Source organism: Copadichromis virginalis, linkage group LG18 (assembly GCF_057382275.1).
Source record: "Copadichromis virginalis isolate Kocher_CV1m ecotype Utaka linkage group LG18, C_Virginalis_male_GT1.1, whole genome shotgun sequence".
In the NCBI taxonomy this organism is placed as follows: domain Eukaryota; kingdom Metazoa; phylum Chordata; class Actinopteri; order Cichliformes; family Cichlidae; genus Copadichromis; species Copadichromis virginalis.
Window position 1 is genome coordinate 15,716,213 of NC_140635.1, and position 11,121 is coordinate 15,727,333.

Here is an 11,121-nt window from a genome sequence, read left to right on the forward strand (position 1 = left end):
GATGTTCAGAAATGGTAAAAACCAAATATTTCATTCGATTTTGCAAACTGTGTTGTAACGTTATTTTGGTTATTCTCTTAAACGAATTTAAATTATATATAAAGTCTTTAAAATTACTTCTAGAAAACAAACCATAAAAAATATAATATTCCAAAGCATCTACCCACTGAAATTGTTATCTGAGATAAATCACGTCTTCTATTATAGTTGTTGTTTTTTCCCCCGTCTTTCTCTCTCTCTTCGCATATGTGGCATTTAATTTGTAATCTGTCTAGATGTCTATATTCGCTGTCTATATAACGGGGAAGTAAGGGTACTTAAATTGAATTCTAATAACTTTTTACATGTACTCCCTACATTTTTAAACAAATATCTGTACTTTCGACACAGACGTGTTACTTTTGGTTAAACTGTATCATTTATAGCGTTTATACTCGGGACTTGGCACACTATGGGAATAACTGCACGCAGTCTGCGTGTTTACTGATGTTTGTTGAGCTTTGTCAAGGTTGCATTGGAGTGAGCTTCTGAGCATACGCGATGTTTTCTTAATGCGATATGATACGGGACTTTGTAAAGAGACAGTTTGGCTTGTTGAATTCTGTATCAAATGCATCAAATGCAATTTAAAAAAAATATCTAATAAGTATATAATAAAAATATATCATACACAACAAGATATAGAAAAAAGAAGAAAAGGGTTAAACAGTTCCAAGTTCCAAAAAATCTGATTTTTTTTGGGCTATTTAAGGAAGGAAGGCAGCTGTTGTACCTGCTGGTTTTAGCCCTTGCTCAGTGAGTAAAATGGGTCGTTCCAGACATTGCATCGAGGGAGAAAAAACTTTGATCAGAAAGTTGATTGGATAGAGGAAAACTTAAAAAGAAGTGCAGAAAATAATTGGCTGCTCAGCTAAAAAGATCTCAAATGCTTTGAAATGGGAAAGAAAACCCGAAACACGTGGTAGAAAAAGGAATACTACCATCCGCCTAGATCATAGAATAACAATAATGGCAAAGAAGCATCCAGTGATGAGCTCCAGAGAAATAAAAAAAGATCTCCATTTACTTGTGAGAACTTCAGTAATCAGAAGATGCTTATGTGAAGCCAAACTATTAGCAAGAAACCTTCATAAAGTACCACTGCTGAAAAAAAACCACATGTATTGAAAAGGTGACAGTTTGCCAAAGAACACATTGACTGGCCTAAAGAGAAGTGGTGCGATATTCTGTGGACAGATGAGAGTAAGATTGTTCTTATTGGGCGTAAAGGCCACTGAATACAAGCCACAGTACACTTTGAAGAAAGTAAAACATGGAGGTGCAAGCATAATGGTTTGGGGCTGTTTCTCATACTTTGGAGTGGGGCCCATTTATCACATAACAGGCACCATGGACCAGTTTCAGTACCTAAAAATACTGGAACAGTTCATGTTGCCTTATGCTGACCCTTAAAATGGGTGTTTCAGCAGGAAAACACCCCAAACACACCAGCAAGCGGGCAATATCCTGGTTCCAGACAAAAACAGATTGATATCATGAAGTGGCCGGCCCAATCCCCAGACCTCAATCCGATTGAGAATTAGTGGTGTGACCTCAAAAATTCTGTTCTTAAAGCAAAACCCAAGAATGCAGAAGATCTGTGGAATGTGGTCCAGTCAGCGTGGAGGCAAGTCTAAAATGTTAGTTGTAGATCAGTATATACGGATATACAACTTAATATTAGTTCAGTGCTTAAAGGAAAAAGCCAAATCCTCATTTCATTTTCATTTTATACTATAAAAATTCCAGTTTGTGAATGAAAATGAAGACACTGCTATTTTTGTGAATGATCTAATATTCTTTTTCTTCATTTTCAGTAAAGAAAAGAAAAGAAAACAATATTCATGTTTTTATCTGGGATTCCAGTGCCTTTGTATATATGGAAATACATGCTATTATCATCTCCAAAAATGTTAGAGCACTTATGCAAATATGTGATGTCTTGATGAATCGAGCAGATATTTGAAGTTTACACAGCACCATTCTCGCATGAAAATATCTTACAAGTTTATTTTGTGACCCAGAAAGAGTAATATTTCAAACTCTGCCACTCTGTGTTCCTCCGCCACTGCCTCGTTTGAATTTTGGACGAAATGGATTCTGGGATATTGCATTTCGTCATTTCGAACGGCTTGGAGACCAGAACAGCCAATCAGATTTTTTTGCATCCAAGTCTGTGATTGGCTGGTTTTGTGGCACAACTTTTTTTCTTTTTTTTTTTTTTTTTTTAAACTTTATTAAAGAGTTGAGCGCGCACGGGCAGAAATGTTGAGCGTGAGCAACACATTTTGAGCAAGCGCAAATGCAAAAACTGAGCGAGAAGGGCTGCTATTGTGTGTGTGTGACCTCAGGAGGAGGAATTTGACTTTTGCACGCAGGAATGAATTTTGTTCACTCAAATTCAGCTTTTCGTCGCTCAAAATAAATTTCTCCTCAAAATACAACACTTGCACCTGCAAACTTGTTTTTACGTGCGCTCAGAATAGTGGCACAAAAATAACGCCATACAAATACGCTAAACGTCACAAATCTCTAAAAACTCCCTCTCTCTCTTTTTCTACTCTCTCTCGCTCTCTCTAGCCATCACTCCTAAAACTTCCCCCTCTTCCTAAACGACCAAATGTCATGTCGCCATATCATTTTTCGATTGGTCGACATGGTGCATTTTTCCACCAACACGAATCATAAGCAGAGAGTGCTTGCTAGACAGTAAACGTGGCGAAACTATTCAGGAAAGAACGCCGAGTATATATTGTTTATCATGACTCTGGTTTTACGTGGCCTATCAACACAATTTAAAAACTGGTATATATATTACTCGTTACTGAAAAAAGTAACGCCGTTACTTGTAAGGGGTAACGCCATTACAAGTAACCGTTACCAATTCTCCTAATTCCGCCGTTACCCCTAATTCCCATCACTGGTCTACATATACATCATTTCTAATGTGGGCCGTGCTGTTTTAGGACAGTGACATGTCTGACACTGACCATGTACCAGTGCCTGAGAACACTGGTGTGGAGGGGGAGATTGCATTCAGACTTCTGAGTTTGAATGCAAAGCAAATGTGTTGTTTAAACTAGAGACAGCTCTTGTGACTGAACAATAAATACTGTTCTGGGAACGAATTAGATTTTACAGTGACAATGAATCTTCCATCGTTTGTTGCATGTTTAAAATCTCAGTTTGCACTTGACACAGCTGTCAATGCCCATGATATTGAGATGTTCTTTGTAGATGTGCCTGTATTGTTGACTGCTTTGAAATTTACATTGAAAACCTGAAAGCAAGGTCAGAAACATATTCTAATTACAAACATTGCTATACAATGAAATGAAAAGAGTTGAGTGTGGAAGAAATGGCAAAAATGTGAAGGTGATTGTGTATTTCTGACATTATTTTTGTCTTTTCTGGAGTATAATGAAACCCACATTTTGGAAATTACACCTGTGCCTGTACATCCTTGGGCTCTTGGTCACTGATGGGGGGACTTTTCTAAATGGATTAAAATGTCACAATTGTTGGCACTTTCACGTGGAAGGATTTTGAATGGATACCTATCATTACTTTGACGATCACATTTTTAATCTGGACTCGTTATCTACAAATAGTTTTAGTAACTAAAACTGTAAAAAGCACATTTTCCTGTAAAAACAAGATTAATTTGGTGATGGAAAAATTAAATACATAAAGCTACAGCATCTAAACATATAACTATAACAGCCCTGTACTTATGGTTTTTGAAAGTTGCAAATGCTGCTTTTCCAGCTCTGAACAACAAAGGAAAAACTCAGAAAGTCAGAAATTTTAGATTTACATGCCAAATGTTAACTGTTAAATGATCACCTAAAGGCTGTTTAATATAAATTAAGTACATTAGCTTTAAAAATGTCCCGTGAAGTTCTACAAACCAAACTGCATGTGTACTTTGCTCACAAAGACAAAAACAGTGACCCAAACAGTTTCCAGAGCATTTTTAATTGAAAAAAATGCACTTACATGTTAACAAACACAATAAATAAATTTTGATACATTTCAATCAATCATAAATAGTTGGGACTTAAACAGAGAATGTATAACTTCAAACTTAAAAGAATCTGGTGATCAGTGCATCAACAACATAAATAAAACAGATTAGACATCTTTAAAAAAAAAAAATCGGATTTCCTTCACACAGAACAGTACATTACTTTGGTCACAAAGGAAAAACTCTGATGCGTTAACGAGAACATCTTTCAAATGACCCCATCAGTGGACTCAAACATCACTCAGACATTCATTGGTAATTGTGCGTTGCAGGTTTTGAAAAGTTGCCAGCAACCTCATGTTTGCGCATTACACCCGTCAATCGAAAATATAAGCACGCTCTCATAAAATGACACGCAGGCCTGATTGAGGGGCTGTCCTTTTAAAAGCAGATATTTTAATTCTTCATTGCACCGATATATTCATCCCTCATAAGAATTTTTGTTTTCTCCCTTAGGTTAATAATAACTTTGTGCAAAATACTGATAGGGAAATTAAAACAATCGTCAGCACATGTTCATTATATCCATTCAAGTATTTCATTGCACCCATGTCTTTTTTTTGGTGAAAAGTTATAACGTGTTCTAAACTACTAGAAACAGGCACAAAAATATTCTGGTTGTTTCAAAACATGCATTGACGTCAGTGGAAGATTACATTTTGTTCTACATGCTTATCTGAGGTTAGAGGATTTTGCTGAATGAGAATGAAGATGTGTAATGCTGGTCTACTTACAGTCAACTACTGAATAAGCTGCAAGGGTAAAGCTACAAACGCCATTGTGATCCATTTACATACAGAGCATTTGAAACCTTACAGTTCAAGTTTTCATGTTCAGCTCCCCTCGGGTCAAAGAACTTCACGTCTTACAAAAATACACAGCAGGTAGGATTTATTCAAAACAGAGATACTTCTGGAAGTCAACTAAAACACTCTACAATGTTTAAGTGTTTGTGTGCATGTATATGTGCGTGCAATGCTATATATGATATGAAATGTGTCGACACTCATGATACGCAGCATCATGGTGTGGCTTCACTTGTTCTTTCCCTCTAGTCCACTCTCTGCTCTCAGGGCTTGGCTGCTGGCCGCAATGAAGTTCATCCAGTGTTTGAGGTCCTCCGGAAACTCTGGGCACTCGATCTATAGTGTTAGATGAATAAAATTGATTAATCAGTCAATAATACTCATAGTTTTGTGATACTAAAATGTGATGATTTTGTGGATTCTACTCCTGAACAGAAGCACTTTGAGGATGACGCCACCACTTCCCTTACCTTCTTTTTGCAGATAAATTCAATGATGGTTTCGGGGCTGCAGTGCACCACATTCTGCCTACAGAGCATGATCGCAGAGACGAAGCCATCTTTCTTGGATACAAAACGCTGCTCCAAGTAAAAGGCTTTCTCGTCCCAGCCCAAAACTTTGGTCCGAATCTCAAAAGCCTCACGGAAGACCAAGGAGCGGCGGTACCGGATGGTAGACGCCCCTACTACCAATTTCGCCCCCAGTTTGCGTGAGGCCATGAACAGTCCGTTTCTCATGTAATGGTGAAAGCGTGCAAAGTCACACTCCCTCAGATACCGAGAGTTGTTCATGTGGCCCAAGTAGTCCAAATCATGTGGAAGGACCATGCCTTCGATGCTCTGCTCGGCTAAAATGTCCCGTATCCTGGGCTGGAACCATGCCTGGATGAACACCTGGGCCCCTCGCAGGAAGTACCAAACATCCAGGCTGCAGAAGAGCAGGAGGAGGGCACCCAACGCCAACAGCAACATCTCTCTGGAGAAATAGTTCAAATATTAGCATCAAAAATGAAAACCGAAGTTTTTAGAAAAGAACGTGTTTATTTGCAATGTTACAGTCATTATCTTTTATCTTATTTTTTAAATTAAAAACATAAGCATTTTTTTTAAAGAGTCTAAATTGATGATTGCCTTCAGGATTAAAATAAATGCATCTTTGACCTCATCAATGACAGTGCAGATGTGGGGGGGGAAAAAAACAAAACAAGAGATCAGTGTTCCCCTCCTTACACTGACTTGAAATTAACCTGGCTAAAAATACAGAAGCAGCATATTTTCACAAGCAGTCGATTCAACCTTGAGGGGATTGTAAAGCTAACGCTTCTCCTTTAAAATGAACGGCCTGCAGATTGCTGTCAAAGCCAAATCTGTTAGCTTAGCCGCTAGCTGCCAGCAGCCGGTGCCCTCGGAATTAAAGCGAGCACAGCCTCCTCGCACAGCCGCCACACTTCAGTTCACCATATCAGACATTAAGCGTCAACCATACAGACGGCAGAAGTATCTTTTAATGCCCGTGAAACTCACTGCGCGTCCTGAAGAAAGTGCTATCATGGAAAGCGGTGCAACTTGAAGAAACCGGTAGAATCAATGAACATAATTTCCGGGTGTATGACGACAAGAAGCCTTATTGGTTGACCTGTCGGCATGGTTACACGAAAACGTTTTCGCGTTTTCCAGGGATTGGCGATGCCACAGTTACACGTGATTTAGTTACTTATTTATTTTATATCTTAATTTATTCATTTGAACCTTGGTTAACACAGACGGTATGTAAGGTCGTTCCGTGCGCCCTTTCATTCACTAGAAGTTACTGTTTACTTTGTATAAGACAAAATAGTGCTTTTTAAACATAGCACTGCCAATAAATAAAAATATATTAATAATAATAAAACTACTTAATATTTTTATTATATTTTATGGTACGAGAGTTAGTTTTTTTTGTTTTTTTAATGTTCTAATTAGTTTCCGCTCCTAGACAGCTTTCTCCTTTCAGTTGAATTTGCATCTTATTAATATAATATGGAGGGTATTTGTCAGGTAGATTTCAGAGATTCCGAATAGTAATTACAACACAGCACTTTGTGGAGGAATTTGACTCATAAGGCCATTCCAAGTCTCAACAAATGTATGTATCAAATCCTCAAAAGGCAAGACTAAAGCTAAGAATATTTCCTAGAAATATTTCTTTTAGTTTAGTTTGTTTTGTCAGTAGACAACAACATCTCAATTACTATGTTTTGAAATTATTTTTATTGCAGTGAATATTTTTCTTCACTCATAGTTTGTAGCTTTGCTTCTTTGTTGGGACACTTTTTATTGTAAGGTAAAAATCCTACAATAATTCAGAGAAAACCTAACAATCAGATGACTTCCTATGAGCAAGCACTTGGTGACAGTGGGAAGGAAAGACCACCAACAGAACCAGGCTCAGTGAGGGGCAGCCATCTGCTGTTACCAGTTGGAGAGAGGGGAGAGACAGGACAAAAAGGGATAGGCTGTAAAAGTGTAAAATACGTAAGGCTTATGGCCAATAATGATACTTAAGTCTACACGTGGCACCTTAGTTACAGAGTAACAATGTACTGAATTGACTTTATCTACTTTTATGAATAGTGTAGATAGTGTATTCTTTTCCGGGTACTTTTTTCCCACTGTTACAAACCTCTGAACCAATTCTAGTTTACAGTGGACATAAAAAGTGTACACAGCCCTGTTAAAATGCCAGGTTTTTTGTGACATTCAATGGTATTAACTCAAAATTTGCTTCAACAAAGTATTAGGTTTTCTCCATGGGTTGTCTCCGAGTACTCAGATTTCCTCCCACAGTCCAAAGACATGCAGTTGTGGTGGTTAACTGGTGATTCTAAATGGCTCATAGGTTTAAAAGGTTGTCTGACTCTTGGCGTTAACTCTGCGACAGACTGGCGACCTGTCCAGGGTGTACCGCACCTCTTGCCCTATGGTAGATAGATAGGCTCCAGCCCCCCTGAAGTGGGGGTGAACTGACGGATGAATTGTACAGGTTACAGGTGACATGAAAAGTGAGAAGAGTTTTGGATTGATTTATTGTGGTCTTATTTTTTTACATCAAGAAAACCTGGTATTGAATCTGTTCTCACTTGTAACCGCCAGTCAGCCGTGTGCATGAGAAGTGTTTGTGACATGCTTTATGACTCAGTGTCCAGGCAGCATTCATGACACAGTCGTTCTGACTGAATTTTCAGCTTACTTTAAGTTTTACATGAAATCTGTGGATGTTACAAAGGCTGATGTGTCCTGGCGGTTCTGGTCATGCAAACATGTAAACTGTGTGATCATCCCATCACTCAAGCATGATGTCATTCCCTGCTACACCTGTTCACACTGCAACACACACACTCTCATATAAAGTAGTTTAATCTCTTCCCATTTGGTTATAGTAAAAACTTCAAACCAATTTCCTGAATTCTTTTATTGCTGTCACACCACATCATAACACACCTTATAAAACTGTATTACTTATATTTTCTAATATTTTATTATTTTTACCATAACTGTCAACCTCTCAGAATAATGTAGTGTGCTGTTATCAAGTGTTTCATATCTGCAAATGTTGGAATTTAAATAAAGCTTGTTGTACAAAGTGCAGGCACAAGTGTGTTTAAGTGAAGAGATTCTGAATAGGAGAAGACTTTCCTCCTGGGCTTGTAAACAGGCTGACTCACAAGACGCCACTTTTAATATCTGCCCATGAAAGGTTTTATTTGTTCTTCTCCTCCAGGCCGCTCTCAGCCCTGAGGGCCTGGCTGCTGGCAGAGATGAAGTTGACCCAGTGCTGAAGATCCTCTGGAAACTCAGGGCACTCCACCTGCAGCGTGCAAAACACAAGCTCAATGTTATTCAGCGGGACAGCGTGTGTAACTCATGCATCTGTGTGGTTTCCTCCCTTACCTTTCTTTTGCACAGGTGCTGCAGAATCTTGTCCGGGCTGCCGCGTATGACACTCTGCTTGCAGTACATCACGGCACACACCAAGCCATCTTTTGTCGACACGAATCTCTGCTCAAGGAAAAAGGCTTTGTCATCCCAAGTGACGATGCGACTGCGCAGCTCATAACCCTCTCCGATACACAGAGCCCTGCGATAACGAATGGTTGTGGCCCCCACCACCATTGAAGCCTTGAGGGCCCGCACAGCCTTAAACACACCGTTACGCATGTAGAGAGAGAAGCGAGCAAAGTCACATTCCCGGAGGTACCGAGCATTGTTCATGTGGCACATGTCGATGTCATGGGGAGTGACCCGGCCTGTTAGGACCTGCTCCGCTGTGATGTCCCAGACTGGAGGCTGAAACCAGGCCCGCAGGATGACCGCTGCGGCCCGCAGGAAGTACCACACATCCACAATGCAGAAGAGAGCCAACAAGATGGCGAGCACCCACAGCACCCACCACATCTCTCTAGGGAAAAGATATTAATATTTATTAGTATTAATATGGTCATTAAGTGAGATGTATAAAAAGACAAGTCAGCCTAACAAATAATGAGCATAACCGAAGACAGACAGTGTTTCCCCTGTTCAACGGACAGACATTTTAGTTCAAAAACAGAAATGAAAATAAATAAAATATTTAGGGTCAAACACGGGCTCAGTGTGTGTTCACCGTTTAACACCCAGCTGGTCCAGCAGGGTGCTACTATGATCAGACTTCCATAGTAATGAAAAGTGTAAGTAGCAGCCAGGTACTGCTAATCAAATGTGCTTAATCAGTAAGTGAGAGCACCCCTGTAAAACCAGGGGATTTTTGCTGGTTTGGAGCATTCAGGTGTGTGTTAAAAAAAAACAACACAGTTTTTCTCAGGCTGGATCTGCCAGCAAATTCACCTAAAGGTCAGACCATGCAGAAATCAGAGAAACTGCAATATGCATGAATTTATTAGCTGGGCATGTACTGCAGCTGATTACTTGAGGTGGATCCTCGTTTTCCCCTTTTAGCACATATAAGACAGCATCAGTAGCCCGACCCACAGTGACTTATGCTTAGAGTAAACGCTTACATGTTTCACACTTATTTACAAATTCCTAAAATGAAGACTATTATTTCTCACTTGTTTTTTATTTCATGAAACACAAGTGAATATTTTGCCTCTTCTCCCTGCAGCATGCTGTTGTGATTTAATCAGTTTAATCCAGTGTTTATGTGTCCATACCTTTCTGGAGGCACTTCTTCCATTATTGTGAAGGGCAAATGGGGAATCTCTACAGATCCACTGTGATGTACTCCATTTTCAAAATGAGTTTCTACTTTCGTAACACTTGTGCACTGATTTAACAAATCGTTAGGATAAACCGGTGCTGCAGGAAAGACAGGCTGCCTCTGCAAAAGCCGCACGTCTTAAATGCACATGCAGCTCAGAAAATGAAAAGACATACTTTTATTTAGATTTTAACGTAATTGAGTTATCCTTGATTCTCAGTGCTACCTATATGACTACCAAAGCTAAGGTTTGTGTGATGTTTCATTACTGCATCCACTAACTTTTATTTCATTTAGATTAAACTACGGTTACGACCAACGTTCAGGGTGGGCTAAGTAAAAACACCGGTTTGTGCGGGCATTAACTGCATTTTTAGTAAAAACAAGTTAAAGAAAGTGGGAAAAGACGAATAACCGTCAACGTGTTTACGCTTTACAATAGGTAAAGTGCTCACCTGCTGTCCGCTTCGTCCTGTTCAGACTGTCGAGTCGACACCACTCAGAGCGCTGAGCACAAGTAAAGCAAAAAGCGATAAACGCGGATAATACTCTTCCGGTGATGGCCTTCAAAATAAAAGCATGTTTACAATATTGCGTTAGAAATTCAACCCGAAAGGACGTAAGCAGGCTTAAAACCAAACAGCTTAATTTGTAATGACATAATGTTTTAAAATGACCTATAACTGTACAATGATGTTAAGTGCTCAATGTTTTTCCAACCTCGTTGACATTTAATTTGAAGGCCTTAGTGATTCACTTAGACGTGACGTAAGAGGAAATGGCGGCGGTGATTGGTTATTTATTAACCTATTACACTTGACAGAAGTCCGCAACAGCAAACATGGTGGTAGAAGAAACTTCATACGAAGCTTTTTAAAACCTTTATTTTATTGCCAATTTAACAAATCTTTAAAATAAATTTTTAAAAATGCAGCTTTTATGTCAGAGACCATTGAAAGTTTCTTTTAATTTTAATATTTTTAAAACTCAGGCCGATTGTTCCAGTGAAAGTAA

General features: G+C 39.0%; 2 protein-coding genes across 2 annotated transcripts; both read right to left on the reverse strand.

The window, feature by feature from the left end:
- Positions 1-3,998: 3,998 nt before the first annotated feature.
- LOC146687542 (protein THEM6-like) lies at positions 3,999-6,524 on the reverse strand. Its single transcript, XM_085439352.1, has 3 exons — positions 6,396-6,524; positions 5,343-5,847; positions 3,999-5,208 (listed from the first exon to the last, which is right to left on the reverse strand). Exons 2-3 carry the CDS (start codon positions 5,841-5,843, stop codon positions 5,101-5,103), a joined length of 609 nt encoding a protein of 202 aa, XP_085295478.1. The 5' UTR covers positions 5,844-5,847; positions 6,396-6,524; the 3' UTR covers positions 3,999-5,100.
- A 1,393-nt stretch (positions 6,525-7,917) lies between these two features.
- Positions 7,918-10,739, reverse strand: LOC146687543 (protein THEM6-like). The gene is made up of 3 exons (XM_085439351.1): positions 10,563-10,739; positions 8,802-9,309; positions 7,918-8,718 (listed from the first exon to the last, which is right to left on the reverse strand). Exons 2-3 carry the CDS (start codon positions 9,303-9,305, stop codon positions 8,611-8,613), a joined length of 612 nt encoding a protein of 203 aa, XP_085295477.1. The 5' UTR covers positions 9,306-9,309; positions 10,563-10,739; the 3' UTR covers positions 7,918-8,610.
- Positions 10,740-11,121: the final 382 nt, after the last annotated feature.